Source organism: Centruroides vittatus, unplaced genomic scaffold (assembly GCF_030686945.1).
Source record: "Centruroides vittatus isolate TY-2023 unplaced genomic scaffold, ASM3068694v2 contig_519, whole genome shotgun sequence".
In the NCBI taxonomy this organism is placed as follows: domain Eukaryota; kingdom Metazoa; phylum Arthropoda; class Arachnida; order Scorpiones; family Buthidae; genus Centruroides; species Centruroides vittatus.
The window spans coordinates 361,846-385,693 of NW_027122304.1; the positions used below are offsets into that span (position 1 = coordinate 361,846).

At 32.4% G+C, this 23,848-nt stretch overlaps 2 protein-coding genes and 1 long non-coding RNA gene across 3 annotated transcripts; all 3 read left to right on the plus strand.

Annotated features, from left to right (window-relative positions):
* The first annotated feature begins 4,410 nt into the window (after window positions 1–4,410).
* On the plus strand, window positions 4,411–5,504 carry LOC136978367 (uncharacterized). The gene is made up of 5 exons (XM_067274066.1): window positions 4,411–4,594; window positions 4,700–5,013; window positions 5,088–5,156; window positions 5,227–5,316; window positions 5,388–5,504. The coding sequence occupies exons 1-5, from the start codon at window positions 4,456–4,458 to the stop codon at window positions 5,502–5,504; spliced, it is 729 nt and encodes a 242-aa protein (XP_067130167.1). The 5' UTR covers window positions 4,411–4,455.
* Window positions 5,505–9,679: 4,175 nt separating this feature from the next.
* LOC136978378 (thiol S-methyltransferase TMT1A-like) lies at window positions 9,680–10,941 on the plus strand. The gene is made up of 2 exons (XM_067274076.1): window positions 9,680–10,217; window positions 10,290–10,941. The coding sequence occupies exons 1-2, from the start codon at window positions 9,726–9,728 to the stop codon at window positions 10,521–10,523; spliced, it is 726 nt and encodes a 241-aa protein (XP_067130177.1). The 5' UTR covers window positions 9,680–9,725; the 3' UTR covers window positions 10,524–10,941.
* A 9,398-nt stretch (window positions 10,942–20,339) lies between these two features.
* Window positions 20,340–20,727, plus strand: LOC136978379 (uncharacterized). Its single transcript, XR_010881215.1, has 3 exons — window positions 20,340–20,410; window positions 20,475–20,564; window positions 20,632–20,727. It is a non-coding gene; the product is annotated as an uncharacterized lncRNA (long non-coding RNA).
* The last annotated feature ends 3,121 nt before the right edge of the window (window positions 20,728–23,848 follow it).

A 23,848-nucleotide genomic window follows, 5' to 3' on the forward strand; every position in this document is an offset into this window, starting at 1 on the left:
TAATAAATATTATTCCTGACCTGTAAGACTAAATATCTGCATCCACAATTCCAGTATAATGAGTCCTGTTAATATATAGAAAGTACTAGTATACAAAATAAATTTTAGATATCTCCAAAGTTCTCTAATTTTGTATTTCAAAACTAAATAAATTTATCCTCGAACTGTATTATACGAACCGTTGACGTATTTTTTTAATTGTGTCGCGAAAACTATTATTTACAGCCATTCGTGAAGTTTCGTGAGATTTTTTTAATGCGTTTTTTTATGCGGTCCCTATCCCTCGCATAAAAACAGGTTTGACTGTATAGTTAAAGCCTTTAATTAATTAAATTTCAGAGTGACCTCTAAGTGAAAATATATACTCTAAATTTATAAAAGGAATTTTGTGGCTCAAACTAGAAGGAACGTGCAGTTTCGTACATTAAATCTAGGTTTTTTACAGGTTTTTTCGTTTTTGCGGAAAATCGAAATATTTTTAGACCCACCTAAAATTCTCTAATTAGTCTTGAAACAGGCAAACCCAATTATTGCATTCTGTAAAAACGGGTAAGGTAAATGTGATCTATAACGTAAATTCAATGTGATCACATTGCAGACCAATGTGATCTATAACGTAATAATCTCAATCTTCGCTATCGTTACTTTTGCCCGAGCAATGCCGGGCTTATCTGCTAGTTTACAATATTTTTAATATGGAGCTGGATATATGTGATTTTATTACTATTGCAATTGGGATTTAATAGAGCTTTTAGGGCAGACTGAAAATCGCTATAAATGTTGATAAACAGAGTTTTGTTTGGTAGTGAAGTGGTCCACTGAACATCTTGGTAGACAGCATATTCAGCTTAATAGATGGAGGTGTGTGAGACGTATCTGTACCAGTTTGAAGAAAGATACAGATACTTGATTGGATATGAAGGAGGCTTTTGGACCCATCTGTGTAGATATTGTATGGTTATCTATAAAGGAAGCAGATGGCACCAAATGTACCCTGAGAATAACGTTGTTTACAGGGTGATGATCAGAGATAGTACGGTAATTGTAATGTGATAGCCTATAAACAGCCGTAGATAGGAATAGAGACCATTGTTTAGCCTTGATGTTTGTAGTTCTGATGTAGTAGTTTAGAACCTTTTCTACAATACATAGTGGCAAAGGAAGAAGCTATGCTAGAAGAGGCAGTCGGCCATCTTTATTCCACTGCGCGTTTAGCCTCTCTCGGTTACTGCCAACATCGTTAATGCACTATTTATAAAAATCCATTAATTAGTATACATGCACACATAAATTTTATTATAATTGCTTTATTATTACAAAAATTATGATGATTTCTTAATGAGTAGTTACTTTCCATCCTTCTTTGATATCTATATTTAATATCAACTTCATCTGTGATATTAACTTGAACAGCAATATAAGAAACTAGCAGGTAGGCCTGGCGTTGCTCGGGCAAAAGTAACAATAGCGAAGATTAAGATTATTATGTTATATTCAACCTTACCCGTTTTCACAGAATGCAAGAATTTGGCCCCCCTGTTTCCAGACTAATTAGAGAATTTTTAGATGGGTCTAAAAATATGTTCGATTTCCCGCAAAAACGAAAAAAACTGCATCTGCGTCTTGCACGTCGCTTTCTCTTAAAAATTTCATTGTTACGTAACGCTTCCGTCGTTGACACTTTATTCTTACTTAACACTTTTATTGTCACTTAACACTTCCATTGTTGATGGAAGTGTTAAGCCTTAATCCTGTCCCTCTCCCCCGTGGGGAGGAATTTCGAAAAATCTCTTCTTAGTGTGTATTCTCATGACGCACCCTAACTGTGTACCAAATTTCAACTTTCAACTCCTAACCGTTTGGGCTCTGCGTTGATTATTATTATTATTATTATTATTATCAACTCGTCTCGATTATATATATAGATAAGACTTATTTCCAAGAATTAATAATTTATTAAGCTTCTATATACATTATCGAGACGTGTTTGAACGGTTAGGAGTTGAAAGTTGTAATCTGGTACACAGTTAGGGGACGTCACGAGGACGCACACTAAGAAGGGATTTTTCGAAATTATTTCCCACGGGGGAGAGGGACAGGATTAAGTCTTAACACTTCCATCAACAATGTAAGTGTTAAGTAACAATGGAAGTGTTAAGTAAGAATAGAAGTGTCAACAATGGAAGCGTTAAGAAGGGAAGAGTCAACAAAGGAATTTACAATGGAATTTACTTAATACATGTTTATAATAAATATCAATGGAGAAAATAATTAATTTAAAAACGTAATTTAAAAAATCAATTCCGGTATTGATAATAAATCTATTACTCGACAAATTTTTATTTGTAATCTTAATTCAATTTATTTGGCAAATTTTTGATCTGAAAAATTAATTTTGTGATTTGAAATAATTTTATCCCACAAGTTTTCACTTGTAATCTTAATTTATTCGACAAATTTTTATTTTAAAAATTATCAGTTCAACTTTATAAAATATTATTTCATCAGATTTTAAAAATTGTTTGTAATCTTAGTTCACTCGACAAATTTTTATTATTTTAAACAATAATTTTTTTAATTAAATTAAATAATAATTTTTAATCTTACTCGAAAAATTAATTTTGTGATCAAAGCTTCCCAATATTGTTAAAATAAAATTAATTTAATTGAAATTTGTAATTATAAAATTAATTTTGTGATCAGTATGTGTCAAACCACTACTCCCCTTAATAGGTCCTGATATTGGCACTACCAACGAATGTTCAGTCTGTTCGCAGTCATTTCGATTGCAAGTATTTCGGCTTCAAGACCTATACATTTGAAGAGATAGTATTTAGCACCATTCTCTTCCCCGCACATCGCAAAGAGACCATAATGATCCAAAATAGAAAAAAACCCAGCACAGTTTGAAAATCATCCTCTGTCACAATTTTGAAAAAGTCATGCTATTCACCGACAAAGTTATGATTACATTTTCCAACATCTGGTATAGCATAGTACCACCGAACATTACTGATACCAGATAGTATTAAGTATCAGTTATTGACACTTTCCGGCAACATATCGCCAAGAAAAGTTTGAGCCTGCATCTGCAAGGATGGCCACTCCACCGCAATAAAATGGAGTTTCAAATGGCGAGTGTTTTGATGGAATATTTGGCCAAAAAGTATCTCTTGTGTTCCACATCTTAAAGCCCTGATCTCGCCCTCTGAGACTTTCATTGTTTCCTGCACTCAGAGTAGAGTCAGAGCCCATTATAGGTTTAGCCAAGGAAACCAGGGGTGAGAAACTGGGTTCGACATGTCCCCAAAATATTCCTAGAGATTCTCAACCACGTAGATTCAATCCAAGTCACAATAAGCGATAGATTGCCACCTAATCAGTATGTGAATTACTTTATTTCAAAATATTATTTTATGAAATATTGTATTAATAGAACGGATATGCTTTCCTTTATACATTAGTAAGATTTAAGTGAATACATTTAATTTAGAATAATTGCTTGATTGTCGTTTAATAGAATACGTTGTCATATTTTATCAAACAATAACTAAGCAATATTTGTATCAAGATTATAAATAATAGTAATAAACATTACGAAAATTACTTCTCAGAAAATATTTGTTTATTTTCTATATTTGTCATTTACTGTTTAGAAAGGAAGCAAAACTTTTCTAATTCAATGATCGGTTGCTAAGTAAAATCTATTTATTGATCCATCATATCCAATTCAAAGAGTATAAATGTAATCAATATCCAATTATATTCGAAAGATTAGCTAGCCTTAAGCCTTAAAAATACAAACAACTCGATGTTAAATCAAATTTTCCTACTAAATCAATCACTTCTGATCGAAAATATGATACAAATTTCGGTTTCATTATACAGATGTTCGAGCGAATTGTAATAAATGTCACTAAACGAAAGAATAAAATTAATTTATTTGTTGATTTTCATTTATTAAATTGTTCAAATTGATCGAAATCAGTTAAGTGAAACCAGTGTAATTGCTTATTGAAAATTCTCCATTTTAGTTATTCTACACCTTGTATCTAAAGAAGAAGCATGTATTCTGGTTTGGAAGAAACAATCTGTATGAGTTGCTTCCTGAAACCATGCTGGCTTTTAGCACTCATCTATGGTTTAGATCCTTGCGAAACTTGTAAGTGTGACGAGACAAATGCACCATTTATCAGCAAAATCAAAAAGAGATACATTCAATTTGTAGAAATTAATTTTTGGAGACATACCCTTCTGTTATTATGGCACACAATTCCTGGTTTGGATGAAACAGCTCCTTGCTCTGGAATTTTTAACACAGTGAAGAAAGAAAAAACCATTGTAAAAATTTTCTTTCTCTTAATGTATTTGTTTTCATCATTCAGCCTTTCTTTTGTTAATAGAAACAAAGTTAAACTGTTGTTCAAATTAAGAAACAAGTATTTTCGTGAAAAAATGGTAACGGAAAAGAATGCATTAATCAACAATGCAGCATTGTTTGTTTCATGTTTTGTAATTTTCTTCTTCGTCGCGTATCTGTACTTAACTCTCGTCATTTCTTATCCAGCTCTGGTAAGCAAACAGAAATTCGAAGGTGAAGCTCTATTATGTACCGTGGAAATTAATCTATCCTTGTGTTATCTTGCTGGTGGAATCTTTTATGGCTTATTTCTGGGTGCATTGTGTTTCTTCGTTGCAGTTAAAGAATACGAAGAACTTTTAAATGAAATGTACGCAATCAGAAAAGACGACATAAATTTAGAACTGAAACTGAAAAATTTCATGATGCATCACGAAGAACTTTGGATTTTCGTACAACAGTTTAACACGAAACTCAATTATTTATTTGCGATTATTTACTTTGGTATCCTTTGGTCAACGAGTTTTGTATATTATGCTTTTCTTTTTTTAGAAATATTCGAAACTATTAGGTACTTTTTATTCGTATTATTAATCATCTGCACATTGCTCTGTGTAATATCTGGTTGTCTCTTATGCTCTCTTGCATTTACAGTAAGAAACTTTTATTATTTAATATAATTTTTATATAATTTTGTCTCATTTGTATATACTTGTATAATTTGTAGATGCAAAATGCTTTCCAAGACATTCGGCAATTTGCAGATTGTAGTTTACAACTTGAAGAGAAGCTAAAAGTAGGATTGAAGAGTTGCTGATGATTATTAGTTTCTTAAAAGACTTTATCAAAAGATATTTATTTTACAGATAATTGACTTTATGAAGAGATTTGGAAAAGTTCCATTGAGACTATCCATGGCTGGTTTCTATCACATTGACAAGAAGATCATTCTGAAGGTTAGTTTTAGTTCTTAGTTTATTAAAATGTATTTTTTTGTCACGTATTTTAGTATTATTTTTTATTGCAGATGGCAAGTACACTGCATTCTGTTTTCTCAGGATTATTGAAGTTGAAACGTGTTACTAGAATTAAAACCAACTGTACTGAAGTATTAAAATCAAATTATACTGAAACTGGTCATTAAATTACACATGCACAGTACTTTCACAGAATTGTACATTAATTGCTAAAATCTATATTATATTTAAACAAATTTCTATTCATTTCTCATAGTGTACAAAATGTGATGCATTTGTACTTACAAGTAGAAAAATTAAATCACATTTATATATTATATTTTAATAAAAATCAAATTTGACTGTATTATAGTATTTAAATGTATCATTCTTTTGTTACTTACCGTGGCTGATTGGATATAATTACTAAACACGCGAAGTTTTCTGGGTTTACTTCACATATCAAATACCCTTGATATAGAAAATTTCTCATAAAATGTTCTGAAAGATCATCCATGTGATGATTTGTTGCCTTCTTCCTTCATTCCAATCTCATACAATTATCTTACTTTCCCGGCCGTTATGACACAAGCGTATCACTATTGTGTCAGATTTGATCCTCTGTGATTTTTACAAATCTCGATGTTATGAGACCCCAGAACTCAAAAAAGTGATAAAATCAGGGAAAAGTGCTTCAGATATGTATGTCTATGTTTGTCCGTGTGTGAATGTATGTATGTTCGCGTCTATTTCGTTTAATACAGGGTGTCTCAAAAATATCCATACAGTGACAGAAATCAAGCCCATCAGTGGCCGAATAAATGAAACTATTGAACATTTGTAGTTCTTCATTGGTTTGTGCCCGACCAATGGGCTGGCTACCATTCAGTGTTTTGGGTTTACTTAAACAGAATCCAGTTTCCACATAGGAAGTCCTGCTAGAAGTTACCCCATTGGCAGATCACCCACGTGTTCCGTCGCCTTACTCCGTCAATCCACTGACACAAATCTTAATGCTGACATTTTAATGTTTTGTAAATAAAGTTATATTTTACTTTTGTATGTATGGAAACAATCGGACACCCTGTATTTCAGGATGGGGTAAAGATTACAAAACGAAATTTGACATGATAACTTTTTACAAGGGCATTGGCACTTAAATTTTTCAATAGGGAATTCGAGGGATGGAGAGATCAAAGGGGGTCATTTGGAAGTCCGGTATAAGATTATCATCTGGGTGTTGGAGTCGAAACAAACTTAACTGTCACACTACTAGACATTATACTGATACTTAATTAAATATCGCTTACTGTACAATGAATTTGATTTGCCATGTAAAGAAGATTTAACTTAGGTATGAATAACTTAGCACGTTAGAAGGCCAGATGGGCGAGCACTGGTGGCAGAGGTACAGCTGTAGAGACGAATTAGAAATCATGCCCTGTAATACATCATTAGAATAAAATAGTGTTTTATAACAGCATCTATCAAGTAGAAATTTATCGGACAATGCCTTTATAACGTTGTTTTACTTTCCCTACTGTTATAAAACAGAGATAGTATCGCGATCGGCCAAAAACTGTCTCCAGAACATTTTTATAATTTTTACCTCATGACCTTGAAACATTGAGAAATTCAAAAACGTTAGAGGTTTTTCTGTATGGATGTTAGTATGTGTGGTGGCATGATTTTTCACCCGCTTTAAGGCTTAATAACTCCTGTGCATTTTGTCGAAAATGTCTGAAATGTTGCAGGGTGGTTTGCTTAGGTGTTTAAATGACGAAATTTTTTGGGAAAATCGGACGTTTGGTTCTGGAGATATAACCCCACCCCACCCCCACCCCGTTACCTTTATACTAAAGGTAACGGGGTGGGGGTGGGGTGTCTGCTTTGTCTGTTATCGAGTAGGTGTAATTTTTCGAACATTTTTCTTTTTTTTTTTCAATAAATAAAATTACATCTAAGTCCCACAAAGCTGTTTAAAATCGTAAATACCGGAATACCTAATATATACCTACACTGTGGCCGGCAAATCTTTTTCGTAACACGACCTTTGAACTTTCGCCACATAAGTACTGTTCTCGTTAAAGGATTTCTATACATCGATTAATTTCTGTGTACGTTTAATCGTAGCATTACATGTAGCGCCATCTACTGGGAAAAATTAAAATAATTAAGTAAATATAATTCTTACAAAAAAAGGATATAATTTAAAAATATATATATTATATTTCCCGAATTACGGCGACAATGATATAACGCGAAATATATGCGCCATTACGCCATTACTGCGACAGATAGCACATAGCACTTGACTGCGTGAGTGTAGTAGTGTTTTGCCCCTGTACAGTACATCATACTTTTCCTGTTAACAATAGAATCTTGTCAGACATATATCTAACTCTGTTAAAGAGAAAATTTTCAACTGATGTAACGTTACTTTCATTTTAAATCGGAAGTTCGTATATAGTTAATCTGGGTTTCGTATCTCCCTAAGCTTTTTTATCTGGTCTCGACTTTCCTCTATCTAACTTCGTTCTCGAGATTAAAGGACAGACAGTCAGACGGGAGGACATGGGTCTACAATTTTTTTAAATTGCAGCCCAATAATTTCTATATAAACGCAATATTTATGAGAACATACTTCCTACCTGTTTGTACAATCTGTTAACAAAATTTAAACACTTAATTATCGTATAAAAACAATTCTTTTAGCGTTTTTACAAGATTTCTTTTATTTAAACAAGTCATACGAAGTCTTTTGGACGTTAAGGTTAGCAACTTGTAATAATATTTGAAAAGTGAGTCGTGTTAGAGAGGTTGTGATGGTCCCCATCACAACTTCTCTAACACGGATCAGTTTTCAAATATTATTAGTAGACCAATATTAATTAGTTGACAATCCTTTCCTCCGAGAAGAGGTCAGCGACTACTTTTGGTCGAATTAACTCCGACCCCCTTCTGCACAGTCCCAAATTTCTGTTGGACTAGCGGTATTGTTGCATTCGAATAGGAAAATGACGTAATAAGAGGTTACTGGCCTGCACAAAATATGTTTCAAGCGGTTTTCGAGGGTGCCGAATTTAAATTTCTGGTCCGTTTTTCGCAAAATTTGATTGATTGACAGATTACCGTTTGATATTCGGCTGTGAATGGTGCAGTTTCTTAGAGTTAACAATAGAAAACGTTTTGATGCCTGAAAAATCCAAGATATATTTCCAATTCCTGTCTATCTGCCTATTAAACTTGTGTCATTTCATACCATCCGAGTATCGCAATAAACGTGACAATCGTTGGCTTAAATAACCAAAATCTATGTGTTGTTTTCGTTTTAATATTTGTTATATTACAGTATTGGTTTTATTTTAAAGGTTATCTTACGTAAAAAATTATTACACCCAGTGCTCAATCTAATGTGTTAGATTGGACGCTCGGTGTGATAAACTTACGTAAGATAACCTTTATAAATATAATTCAAATATAATACGAAATAATCTAATAATCTTAATTTTTGCTGTTGTTATTTTTAAATTTAAAATGTGATTAAAATTGGATCCCGGCATTCTGACGATGTCACAATAAATAATTGCTCGTAATCTTTTAGCATCATATTACATTAGGCTAAACTATCTAAACCTGTAATTAACACTTCAGTATTATGTTACCGACAGTTAAGATACTACAGCTGTTACAACTGTCAGTATTATGGCTAGATTGCGTAGGCTGTTAAGCCATTAGGCTACCACACTGGGATAAACAATTATCCACACAGTTCACACAGGAGTGGCTAAATGATGAAGGATGAGGCAATTCCTCATCACCCAGCTGTCTTCATTCTACATTTGGCCAAACCCATAATGGGTATGATTAATTAAAAAGCCCTCTTAGAGCACACGGGCAAAAATTAGAAAAAGAAAACATACCAAATAGGCGCATAAAAAGGTGAGAGATTTCTGAAGTTCCTAATTCAGACTCCAACCCGAGTACTCCAGAGCGGCAGGCTGAAGTTATTAATGAGGCAATAACATACAATAACTAATTCCCAAACGCCAAAGTGTTTAACAAAATCTTATATTTGCGATCAAATTGAAGCACTAATGCTTTCAAAATCAACAGTACTAATCACAGGAAAAATGAAAGTCGATACGCCTCGGCAAATTTGGTTTTTCTCAAGAAGGAGTCGCTTAATGCAATTAGTGCTTTAAATTGCAATTTATAATAAATTATTTTAATTTTTCTGTATAACTATAACGAAATATTTAATATTTAGGAAAAATAATATATTGATTACATTCTTTTTGTAATCAAATACTCGTCATTATCTACGTTCTGACCTAAACATTAAAAGTGACCTCGTCTTGTGTTTCCGTCTCTAAATTCCACTTTACGCCAATTATTAATAGATAAACATGCTATTGACATATAGTGTAGCGTGCTTGACATTATTTGTAAGTTTTATAATAATAATTGAACTCTCTAATAAAATATGGATACTTAGAAGTGCGTTTACGTTCGTAGTGGATCTTTTTCTAGATGATGTCAGAAGAAAAGCCCTTTGCGTATTAAAATTAGAGAAATCCATTTACTTTAATCGTTCGCGTAAAGAAAGACTCAGGATTTTGGAAATAAGACCATTGAATGGAAGTAACTTCGAATATTATCCCGAAGATGTTTCTTTAACTTGTGTGGATCCGTATGACTCATTTGGATCATTTTATGACAGACACAAAAATAAATTTGAAGAAATAGGCCTACTTTTGGAGAATTTTTGTTGCACTCAGGTAGAAGACATGAGCGAAATAAAAGACGAAAGTATTGACATAGTCGTGGCAACGTCAGTTCTTTGCTGGGTGAAAGACGTAGATAAGTCGTTGAGCGAGATCAAAAGGGTCCTAGTGAAAGTAAGTACATTCATTCTTAAATACTGTTAATATGAGATTTTGAATGAAAATTTGGATTTATTCTTGTTGTAGGGAGGAAAATACTATTTTCTAGAACACGTTAAGGATCCAAATGAATCAATTTACTTCTATCAAAAATTACTCAGGCCAATCTGGAGTCTTATGTTTCATAAATGCCAAATCACTCGAGATATCGGAACTTCCATTAAAAATGCTGGTTTTCATGAGGTTGAAGAAGACAGTTACAGATTGCCTGCTATTACATTTGTTCTTCAGTATCATATATACGGAACTGCTACCAAATAATTAATTAAACTTCTCATAATGTTAAATATATTCGAAAATTTCAACTGTTTAACAGATTAATTATTATATATTAAAGTTTATTAAAAATAAATACGGTAAAAACCTGTCTAAAACGGACCCTCACAAAGTTGTGTAAACAGAAGGTAGATGTCGGAACCGAACAATTCATTGTGTAAAATAATATTGAAAGCCGAAAACTTGTCTAATGCTTTGCATTATATAAACCAAGTAAAGTGGAGGTTTTCGACAAAGAATTGAACTCTTATTCATTTTTCCTTTGTTAACATTGCACATATATTGTCTAGAATGTACGTGTAGAAATACAACATCGCCGTTCCTCCCAAACTTTATAGAAGAATTAATCAATTAAAAGATAACCTTTATAAACAAAAACAATCAAAACCAAAAATTCTGGCTGGTGCCGTGTTAAATTGTTTTACCGTATTTTCATTAATTAAACAATACAGAACTATATTCATCTTAAGTATACATGTATATGAATATATGATTTATGACACTTATGTAAACTTGAATTATTTTTTATTCTTGTAAGCATAAATTAATTTTCTCATTTGTAATTTTACACTAAGTGCCAGAGATAAGAAAATTAGATACGTGGAATTTATATATGTTGCATGTTTCTTAATATTAAATCTTTATATCTTTTACTATAATTATGATAAACGTCTCATTTTCAATTAAAACTATGAAAAATATTCAAATTTCTGTGATGTTTTAAACCATAACTCAAACAGCATACTTAGGACAATATGTTTACCCAATAATGGGTATACAGATTGTTCTGAGTATGCCGTTTCAATTTTCCAACAAAAAATTTAACTTCGAATTTAGTAGCAAGAATGAAATTTGGCGCTGATATCCTCTTAAACTTATATTAAGTAACGAATTTCGGGCAAAGCAAAACTTACTTTACAATTTTCTGACAGTCGAACAATCATGATGTTAATTTTTCATGGGACAATACAATGAATCTTTGACGTAACCGTCAATTTCACATAAAGTTACTATTCTTTGTTTCTTAAAATCCAAAAGTTATTAGAAGAGGTTTGTAATATGCACATTAAAGAGACAGCAGCGCGAAATTTCCCCTAAAAAGTTAAATATTTGTAGTCGGGTGGGAACTACAGCCAATCAGTTTAGACTTATCAAATCCACGTTTCATCTACATAGTCAGAAAAAATGGCAAAAAGTAAATATTTTTTGAAAGAATTAATAACCGAAGTAAGAAAATATCCATGGTTGCATGACATACATCGAGCAGGTCACAAAGATTTCATTAATAAAGTAATTTATGGACGGCAATTGCAAGAAATTGAATGTTGATGGTACTTGATCAATTACTGCTAATAAGGGCTTATTGGTCAACATGTTTAACTTTTATATTTCAGAATCATTAGTAAAGCATCAAGGGCAAGTTTAGAAGAAGAAATAAAGAAAATAATCTTCTTAGAAGGTCTGGAGGTCGCAAAAGACAACCGTGCCTCAGTTATGATATGTTGTCGTTGATGATATAATATGACTCTTACCAAGCATTTTAAATGTATATTTTATATATATTTTTAAATTTTTATAGAAGACATGATTAAGGAACCGAAATTTCTAGACATTAACAGACAGTTTTCTGGTCAAGACAAGTTAAATAATTTAGACACTATACTATCAATTCAAATAGATGAAATTTATGAAGTACAAAATGATAGTACAAGCTTACAACCAAGTACAAGAAGCTTAAGTAAGTAAATATTCATTTATCACGTATTTACACTACAATTTATCTTTTTACTATAAAAGTTAATTTTGTAATTTCAGATGGAAATACAAAAAAGAGAACAAGATGTGACTGGAAAGAGGAACCCTAGGACATGTTAAAAGTGTGAGTTATTACTATTTTTTTATGTCATTTTTTTAGAATGTTTTCGTGATATAAAATGTGAAAATAAAGCGAAATATTATACGGTAAAAATAGAAGATACAGAGGCAGAGGACACATAATAATAAAATTTTATATTTTTCAGTTTTTACTTGAATCAATTTTTTTTATTTATGTAATTCTGGAGTAGCTCCTCTTGTCACAACTACAGTTTGCCAAGGGAGTTGATCTTGTTCACTCATAAAGTAGTCTTGCTATAGATCACAAGCTTTCTTTTCAATATTACTACTGATTTTAAGTTAGCGATAGTTTTTTTCTATCATTGATTCCTTTTTTTAATCTTATTGTCCCGTTGACTTGGATTTACTATTCCATCAAATCCTTCAGAATCAACATAACTACCTGTACAATAAGCTCCTTCCTCGGTTGGGCATCTTATATCACATGTCTGCAGATATTTACGTACATTACATATACTGTTGCCTATTCAAACTTTGTGAAATTTTCAAGATTTGCAATTATAGTGTTTTTAAACTCGACTACAAAACATGATTAATGTTACAAATTTTAATGTCAGTGCTAGTTGTTCAGCAGGTGGAATAGTTTTCCTAAAAGTTGTATTTTTGCGAATAATTACTGGGCCAATTTTGCTCAATAATTCATCAAATTTAAAAAAAAACAAATAAATGTTATTGAAGTCATTCGTGGGTACAATCGTTATCTGTTTCATCCGAAAGATAATATACTACAATTACTAGCTATAAAAATAGCTAAGAGTATTGTATTTTATTAGAGCAAACTTGTTAACACTTAAATTATATTTGGATATTAATGTAATATTTTATTTTTTACATCGAATTACATTACATTAACCTGAGAAATTAACTGTTGAATTGGTAAATTAAGTCAATAAATGTATGATTATAAAAGTATTTCCTTATAATAAATGCTATTAATATAGTATTGCCGTCTCTATTAGATGTTATATAATTAATTATATCTCTTTTATAAACATAATCTTCATAACAATACCGAGGATAAGGGAAATAGAATTACTGTATTCACAATCAATTCAGTCGTAAAGTGAGTCCAACTGTTTAAAGTTACTATACTAGTGTACAGAAGTTAAATTTTGTAAACTATATCATACAAAATATTTACTTTTGATAACAGTTTGTACAGAATGGCTTCATTCACAGAGGAAAAGGTGTATGAACTTGTAAACTGTGTATTAATATCGTGTAATAATATTCTGGCTAATAAATTTGAATGAAATAATGACTTAGAACATCTTGTAATTATTTAAAACTAGATGTGCTCGGTGTTGCTCGGGCAAAAAGTAGCGATAGCAAAGATTAAATTTATTAGATTATAGCCGATCTCATCAGTTTTTTCCGGGTGCAAGAATTCGGTTCACCCTCTTCCGAGATCGATTAGAAAATTTTTAGATGATCTAAAAATATGTTAAATTCCTCAAAAACGCAAAACACCGCATCAAAACTAGTACAGTAGAAGGAGCATAGTTCTTCAGGGTAATACTTAACCCTCTCCCTCTTCCCCGCAGGCGGAATTTCCAAAAATTTCTTCTTAGTACACATTCTAATGGCGTATTTTAACTGCATACCAAATTTCAACTTTTAACTCCTAACCGTTAGGGCTCTGCGCTTATTATTATCATCAATCCATCTTGATTATATTATAAAATTATTTTTCAATAAAAGATAATTTTTTGTAATCTTTATTATTATCACCAATAGATCAACATATACTCAAAACAAACGGAAATATTTGCAATTATTTCAAGTTTTTTAACTTACGAAAAATACAAATAGTAAAAAATGAAATAATTCTGTGACATCGTGATTAGTATTAGATGTCAAAAAATTATTTAACTGCCACTTGTTTTATATATATATTAAAAAGCAATACAACTTACAATTATACTTTCTGCAGTTTCATGTATTTACAATAGCATATATAAAAAACAATACAGCAAAGAGTCGCTTAACTTTCCCGGCAACATTTGGTGGCTCCATCTCTTATCATATTTTATTTTAAAAATTATTTATATTTTTAACTATTATAAAACGACAAAATGCTTAATCCTGAAGATAGGAATTGGTTTTATTAAAAAAAAAATTGTATATGTTACCGGCAAAACCCGATTTTACGCCAAACTAGTTTGGCATAAGCGTGTCAGGCCAAACTAGTTTAGAATTATTATTCAAGTATATGAATGGTTAAATATATTAATGGTTAATTTAAGTTCATCATAAAACACAAATAAGTTTATTTTTAATTTTAGTTTGATTTTAAAAAGTTATTTTTATTATTTTGTTTGAATTTTTGAAAATATTTTCGAAAGGTAATTACCTCTAAAAGTGCATGGCTTAACAAAAAAGAAAAAAAAAACTACAAACTGATAAGTACTGATTAGCTTATTTTTATTTTATAGTTTTGTACAAGTGTTGTGTCACTTCTAATCAATACCGTTTTTGGTTAATGTGACCCTAGGTATCGAAGATGGCGGCTCGTCTCCGATTCCAGCGATCAGAAGACAGGGAACAATGGGGACTCACGTTCTAACCTAAACTAACCTATTCTAATAATTTGGTTTCTGATAATTATGGTAATTTATTAGACTAGGTTAGGTTAGGTTAGAACGTGCGTCCCCACTGTTCCCTGTCTTTTGATTGCTGGAATCGAAGACGAGCAGCCACCTTCGATATCTAGGGTAACATTAACCCCGTTTTTTATAATTAAGTAGACTATGTTTGAATAGATATTGTTCATCTAATTGATTGCCTTTTAATTTTATTTTAGCCATTAATATATTTAACCATTAATATACTTGAATAATAATTTTAAACTAGTTTGGCCTGTCACGCTAGGCCTAGGCCCTAGGCAAAACTAGTTTGGCGTAAAATCGGGTTTTGCCAGTAACATATATTAGGAGTAAAATATTCATTAAGTCTGACCCTACTAGAGATACACACGAACCCCTCGACCTTTAATCACCAAAATTTAATCGCATCAATTCTTCTAATAAGCAAATCTTCCTGCAAAATTTCAGAAATTTTCGACAGGAAGCATAGGAGTTTAATAACTCCTATGCTTCCTGTCGAAATTGCTTTAAAGAGGTGAACAAAATTGTGTCCCCTCAAATAAGAACCTCCACACATACAAAAAACTCGATTTTTTTTTCATTTTTAGACATTTCGAAGACCTCTGAGTCTAAGAAAGTAAAATCTTTAAGCGCAGTCATTTCTTGACCGATCGCCATACTTTCCCTCTGTTACGTATAACCAGGAATGTAATATACTAAAAATGTCGAGATGGTTTCCGTCATTTCAATATAAACGTTCAAATACCAAATAAAATTCTCGTCTACATATATCTTTAAAACGAAAAAGTTACCATTTATATTTTTTACCTCAATTAATTATACTTGCAGTTCTCCTTGTATATTCTTTCATAGTTTGTATACTGCCGACTTACATTCTTGTATAATTTCCAACTACGTTTTTATACTTCCCACATGAGATCTTTCATAGATAAATCATAACTCCCACATAGGTACAGTTAAACTTTCCATCTGAATCTTTATCTAGCACCCACATATATTTTTCTACATGTAAATTTATAGTTTCAAACTGTATTCTTCTATATTTAAATTCGTAGTTCCGGCTTATATCCTTTCATATTTAATCACAATAGTTCTATAATTACACTGCATCATAATGCCTAGATACACCTCGTTTCACGAGTCTTATCTGTGCAAGAAAACACGCAGTAGTACGAACTAATTAATATATTTAGTAAAGGAAACAAATTGTTTCTCGAACATATGAAAGACCATCACTTGTCAGTTACTACAAGTTGGCTCTTGAATGTTATGAAACTTGAACAGCCCCAACCGATTACAACAAATTGCCTTTATTATTGTTGTAAAGGTTTCATAAGGATCACTAAGAGAAACATTGTCTAAGATACAATTTTCAAATTGCAAATTTACACATTGCCACTGTTGTCCCGTCCATCCGTCGTTCGTTAATCCCGAGAATAAGAGTTATATCGATGACAATCGAGACCAGATATAGAAAGCTTAGAGGTCAGAAGACACGATTAATTATATAAGACATCACAGTTTGGACTGAAAGTCATCTGGTATCGATTCAAAATTTTCTCGAGAATGGAGTTGGATAATTGAAGATTCGGACCACATACAGATTTTCTTTTTTAAATTAAAATATGATTAAAAATTGAAACATGACGTTGTGATATGAAGAAATAATATGAAGAAATAATATTCTGAGTCAACATTGAAAATAAATAATTGCTTGTTTATTTTTGCCTAAACCCTTAAATTATTAATGAATTTCATGGAACTATTAATTAGTTATCGCTTATTAATATCATTAACAAAAATTTACATGATATAAACTATTGCATACACGATAACATGCAACTTTTGCATTTTTTATCGTGTTATAACATACACTCTTAATGGATATTATTTCCATCTTAATACAAAGCATTAATATTCGAATGGATTATCGGTTACTCTGCAAACACTCATCGATCTTAACAAAATCGAAGAGAAATAGTTTCGTAATATAAATTATATAATAGCTGGCAATATTGCTGCTAGACTTTTCAGGTATTCTTCATTTGTTTTCATCTCTAATAATTCCTAAAATTGCCTTTAGGTGTCCAGATTGGTTCTGGAGATTTTAAGGTAGTGAAAGCCATATCTCTCGAATCAATGGTCTAATTTATCAAGAAAATTCTGGAAACATTTCTCTCTCATACGCAAACCTCTCTGCAAAATCTCAGAAATTTTCGACAAAAAACACAGGAGTTATTAATCTCGAAATTGAATGAACAAAATGGTGCTCTTACCCACTAAAACCTACGAATACAAAGAAACAAGTTTTTTTTTGCATTTCTAAATGTTTTAAGGTCCACAGAATTAAAACATGAAAACATCTTGTAGGTCAGCCTAGTATGTTGTGCAACACGAAATTTGTTACCTTAGGACAACCACAATATGATATATCAATACGCATTTTCATTAAAATTTCCCTCTAGTGACCGAATGGATAAAATAATTTCTAAAGTCCCCTCCCCTCACCAACTGGCTTACCCATAGGTTTCTGTACTGGTCTAACACCTAAATAGCGGCCATTATCTGATAGAAAATCTTCCAGTGAAGAATGCTCCTTGGCACATCTTCCAACAGTTTCATGGATGTATTCAATCAGACCGAACCAAATCATTAAAAATGACTTCTGTCAAACTTTGAATCTAGAAACAATTTACTGGGAATTTTTTGAAAACACCTACAAAATTCCATTCGGTAACATATGTTCAATAAAATTCTATAAGAAATTTTACGAAATAATATTTTGAATTTCAAGTCACGTTGCACGTATGCAGCTTATGGAACAAAACGTTATCTAATTGGTCTTGCTTATGGTTGTAAATTACCAAATACAAAATGGATAATCGATAAACTTCTATTTCTGCAAACAAAACCAGAGTAGAATGAATGATGAATATTTAAATGCACCTGCAAGGATATTCTAAATTTAGAATTAAAGAATGAGGAGTATTGTGTTCATCGTGCAATTCGATCCGTATTGATTAATGTTGTTATATAAGGTACTGCGTATCATGTATAATAGCATTGTTACATCAGCATTCATAGACGTATAGCATCGTCTACTTTGATCTTACAGTAAACGTCGGTTTAATAAAAAAATTATACAATTATTAGTAAATAATTATGAATAACAAACCGGTTCCAATTTACTGCTTAAAATTCTTCTTGAAGCCCAGCTTGGATACAGCATTCATTTTTGGAGTAGACCCATTTTCTACTTGTCAATGCGAAAGTCACAAAAATAGAAACTCTTGGCGTAATTTTATGAAAATTGCTTATCTATGGTTAATTGAAATACTATTATGGGAGCATTTTATAATTTTGTGGATGCAGCTGATTCCATACGTAAAAGATTTCGCAATATGCACAGGATGGTTTAAATTTCTCAAGACTGGTGTCACACTGTTTAAATTTGCAGTTGCACTTCTTGCGATTTCTTGCAATTTTCTTATTAGGTATTTTAGAGGTAGGAAACTGGACCCAGTAATACACTCAGAACAAGTTCTGTGTTTTCAGAAAAGTGAAATTGAAGAAATTCACTCATTCATTCATAGCTTTCAAACGAAATTAATCTGTGCTTTTTCATTGTTTATCGTTAGCGCTCAGTTACTAAACGTCTTCTACATATTTCCTAATTTGAGATCAAAAGAATTGTTTTATGGTGAAGCTCTGTTTTGCAGTATAGAAGTTGGATTGTTGATAATCATTTGTGCTGGAATTATTGTGTCTGTAATTTGTTTAGGAGGAATATTCCTGTGGATTACAAAGAGAGGTTTTTTGAATATATCAGAAGAATTGCATTTGATAAAGAGGAGTGATTATAACTTAAAATATAAACTGAAAGGCCTGATTAGTAAACATGCCGCCCTGTGGGAAGTTGTTGAACAGCTAAACAGTAAAATGAATTACCCATTTGTAGCATTCTACTTTACTCTTACATCAGGAACAAGTTTTTGTTATTACATGTTTCTATTCTTGCATATGAATGACGAATTTCGATATATGATGCTAAAATTGGTCGTTATGGCTACGGTTGCATGTATATTGTATGGTTTTCTGCTGTGCTCATTTACCTTTGCCGTAAGATTCTCAATCTGAATTTAAACCCTTAATTTAATAAAGTTAGATAAAGTTTTACACAAGATTAATTTTTATGGCACACATTTTTATGTTTGTGTTTGCATGTCGAGCACGCGTGCATATCATCCCTAATTAAGATAAACAAGTAACGAGTTTCTCAACTTTTCTGGCAACATGTATAATTCTGGTGGTGCCATCTGTCATGTATTTTATTTAAAAACATTTTATATTTTTAACTGTTATAAAACGAGAAAAAGCTTAATTTTAGAGTATGGATGAGTTTTATAAAAACAACAAAAAAAAAAAAGCTGTAAATGCTAATAACAGGTAAAATCTTTATCAAATCTGACCCTACTGGAAATAATCACGACCCCCATTATCTCCCCACTCCCTCGACCTTTCACAAACTTAACAGCATCAATTCCCCTAATAAGTAAACTTCACTACAAAGTTTCTGAAATTTTTGACAAAAAGCATAGGATGTACAAAATCCTTATCCCCACACAGAAATTACCCCCCAATTTATTTATTTCTCGATGTTTGAAGGCGTGCTAAGTCCAAAAATGTAAAAATCTTGAGGTTGTCATTTTTTGACCAATCGCTATACCTTCACTCTGTTATATATAACAGCCAGAAAAGGGAAAAGTAAAAATAATCATTTAAATGCAAGTAGTGGAGTTAATCCATCCAGGAGCAAGGACCCGAATCCGGAGCTAGCAACTCTCCAGCAATTCTTCATGGGCAGTCTGCCTCGAATATATCAAACCCTGTCTCATTTTATCGTGCTACTTCATTTGGAGCCTCACCAAACCCAGAAGAGTATGATTTAAAAGCCCCTCCTAGTCCTTGACCGAGTGGACATAACTACTAATACCTGATGATTATTCCATGTTCGCATCATACCAAAGGCTGGCCACGTGTGCAGTACACGTGGCCAGCCTAATTAGAGCCCGGGTAACATCCTATCAGTAGATCATTATTCATGTGTTGTTGTCCTATCCAATCAAACCAAACCAAATCAACTTAATGTCTACAACGCCAAAATAGTTAAAAATTGAAAAAGTAGGAGCAATTAATAGACAAACGTAAAAACTGAAAAACTTTATCTATCTTTTTAAATTAAGCAATAAATTTCCTGGTGTAAATAATTTGTCGAACTTTAACGTATTTTTCACTCAATAGATGCAAAACTCCTTTCAAGACATTCGAAGATTTGCCACTTCAAATCTACAGCTCGAACTTAAGTTGAACGTAAGTAAATCTTTGCTAGATTTCATTAAGATAAAACATGAATAATGATTTTTCTTTTGTCAAGATACTGGATTTCATGAAACGATTTGGTAAAGTTTCAATAAGAATTTCAGTCGGAGGATTCTTCTTTGTAACAAAAAGATTTCCTCTTAGGGTAACTTTACATAACTAATTTTTATTGATAGTTTCTTAAAGTGAAAAGTAACTAGATCTACTTTCAGATGGCAAGTACCCTTCACACCGTATTCTCAGGGCTCCTGAAATTAAGAAGTGTAACCTACGAAGGCAAAATATGTAATAAAATGTTGAAAGAAAATAGCACACTTTCATAAGAAAGCGTTAAGAGTAATACATTAAGTATGTTTTTTAATTGCATATATTCCACTGATATCATTGTATGGTACTCAAATTATGCATGCTCATACTGTTTTATTTTGGAAGTTTTCTTAGTTGTTACGGCCTCTTCTACGTGAGTAGAGAAACAACATCAAAAGCGTTGCAAAAATTCCATAAAAAGCAAAAAGAAAAGTTAAAAGAAAAGATCTCATCATACTTGCTAGATTACTAAACCATGTCAAATGATTTGAAAAAATTGGTAGTTTGCACGAAGTGAATGCTATCGTTAATAGATTCCTGTACAAGTGCTTTGACATCCGAAATTGGCGATCTGGCATTATAAATAGCTATTGGGCCCTAGCACTAATCATTAAAGTTGCAAGATGGTTGTCTATTCCTTCATCTTACAAACGGTATAACTTTCGTGGTGTCGTGAATCTGTATCCATACAAATTGCAATCACCACATCAGGTTTTACCGGTTAATCTCTGTGCAGATACTGCACAGAGATTAATATTAGCTACGTGAGCTTTATCAAAAACTGCACAGGAACCAGTGTTTTGGACAGGTGAATCCCACCTTTCATTGCATTGAACACACACGTGCTGTATATTGGCATCTACTAATGACTGTGCGTTTCGGATAATTTGGTAGGAGGTGCGGTCTCACAGCCTGCTAAATTATATAGCAATTCTTCATACTTAATATTAAATACCTTAATCGGGTCTAATTTCCCATAAAAAGCTCTCGGAAGACATTTTCCATTTTGCAGATTGTCTAATACCATCATTCCAATCTAAATTATACACAGTAAATTTTGTGTTATTCAGCTTTAGTAAAATTAATAATTTTTTATAAAATATAAATAAATTCTTTATTACAAAAGCCTTTGATTAGGATATTTCCTTTAAGTTTTCAGCTGCTTAGCATTCATCAGGTTGTAAAGATAAAATTTAGACATTTTGAATGAAAATTATTGATAATTAAGTGACAAAAGATTACAGTTCAGTCTGGCAGGTAATCACTAATAATATCAATCACATCTTGCCACCTCTGCTGCAAACTTTCAATCCTGTCAGCATAGAATGACTTACGGTTTTCTTTGAAGAAAGTTATAAGCTTTAGGTGTTGTCATTGAAATTGACAATATGATTCTACAGTGCGCGAAGTAGACGGCAGTTAGCTGGAACCAGGTCTTGGCTGTAAGTGAATAACGCTAAACCTCCTGGCCAGACTAGCAAGCTTCTCTAAGATCACCGTTGCTCTATATGTTTGCGCATTGCGTGGTGGTATTGGACACATTCAGTTTTTGAAATGTATTAGAACACTCGAGTATGCTAATTCTTTGATGGTCAACCATGGGTTATCGTCTCAGTTGCAGGAGAACGTCTTTATTAATCGTGGAATCGCTACTGGATGGAGTTCATCTTAAAGCGAGAAAGCTCCATCCTTGAACTTTTTAAATCAATTGAAGGTCATCTTGCTGACTGTGTCCTCTCCAAATGCTTTTCAGATGAGATCGTCAGGTTCGCTGCATTGTGGCTTTTTTGTTAGAGAAATAGTCTGCGAATGGATTTTTTCGAAAGTTCCGTATTCTCACATGTTGCTGATGGATCTATTTCCACTAAAATGTGTAATAAAATTCCCCCTCGTTATTCTGCATCGAACATTGTGGAATAGAACATTTTTTCCATTTCAGTAATTTGCATTTTTCCAGTCATTTCTAGACAAAATTAAAATGTCAAAATAAGTTGGTTCCATATATTTAAATACAAGCGTATCCTTTGACAATAAAGTTCTCTGAAAGATGTTGGCATGCTGCTGTGGCAACTCTGCGTGAACGGCGCACTGCGCCAAGAATCATAATTTCACAGTACGAATTATGGCGGAAGTCAATATCAATCGTGAAACTGTCTGCTTCATTATGACTAAGGGTTTTGGAAGGTGTGAGGTGTGTTCTATTCGTGTGTTCCACCACTTGACATCGCAAGAAAATCAGATACAGATGGAGGCTTGTGAAGACCTCATCAACACGGAGGATTAGAGCCCAAACCTCATTAAATGCATTGAAGACGATTAAAGCTGTCATTGAAATGCAATGAATTATTTGAATTAAAATCAACTACATACGTCGTAGAACTTGTAGGGGACCTGACTTTTATCTACCTAACTCCGTTTTCAAGATTAAGGAAAGACAGACAAGCAAATAGCTTGGCCAAAATTAATTTCAAATAACAGAAAAATTCGAGAAACATTAGAGTCAATTTGTTGCGTTATTCTCGCATGCTAGGATATCTGTATTCACAATTAATCTAATTCTTTAACAACATAACAACTTTATTGTTAACTACAAAGATCTCACAAGCTCTACATGGATTACAAGCACACCTGTGCTCCAATGCTACAAAAACGCCCTCTCACCAGAAATGTATCCGCCGCTCTCCCATACCTAAATTATAGCCACGACACAATTGTCATATCTGCATCGTCTGTTCATTTCGATTCGGCGATATAAGAAGAAATCAGGACATTTGCATCTGCAAAAGCATTGACAGCAAACTTAGATTATTTCCGATAAGTAAGGAGTGAAGTTTACACGTAGAATGGAGAACCAGGATGCTCCGAAGAAAAGCTGGCGTAAAATTCTTCACATTTCCCCCACCAAGGAGGCTCAATTAGGGGATAGTTGGATTTTCTGATATTTCTCGAGTCAGTCATCGTGCAGATTCTATCGTAGTTATCTTTTGATGAGATCCATCTTAGTCATCTTTGACGCTCGTCCCATTTCATTCTATTTATTTCTAGCCTTCGGATCTGTCGCCTGTCTTATTTTTCTGGCATTTTGTTTGTTAGAATATTGTTAAAAGTTAGTCCAACATCAAAAAGAAGAGTCTCGAAAACATCACAAGCGAGCCTCCAGTGGACTCCTGCAAGATCATATCTACCAAACTTCTTTTCACAATGTAAATTCTCTCTCACAATGCGTATTATGTAAGCCAAACTGTGTAAATTTTCACCGTAATTTTGAAAAATAAACCCTTTCTTAATTCTGAAAAGTGCTCCTATTTTTTTTTTTTTTTTTTTTTTTTTTTTTTTTTTGTA

Bases quoted from the DNA above. Each gene is read 5' to 3' on its own strand.
- LOC136978367 (XM_067274066.1), top strand. From the start codon at position 4,456: ATGGTAACGGAAAAGAATGCATTAATCAACAATGCAGCATTGTTTGTT. The intron at 4,595-4,699 runs GTGAAGCTCTAT...TCTTCGTTGCAG, and splicing joins AAGCAAACAGAAATTCGAAG to TTAAAGAATACGAAGAACTT. The intron at 5,014-5,087 runs GTAAGAAACTTT...TATAATTTGTAG, and splicing joins TATGCTCTCTTGCATTTACA to ATGCAAAATGCTTTCCAAGA.
- LOC136978378 (XM_067274076.1), top strand. From the start codon at position 9,726: ATGCTATTGACATATAGTGTAGCGTGCTTGACATTATTTGTAAGTTTT. The intron at 10,218-10,289 runs GTAAGTACATTC...TTCTTGTTGTAG, and splicing joins TCAAAAGGGTCCTAGTGAAA to GGAGGAAAATACTATTTTCT.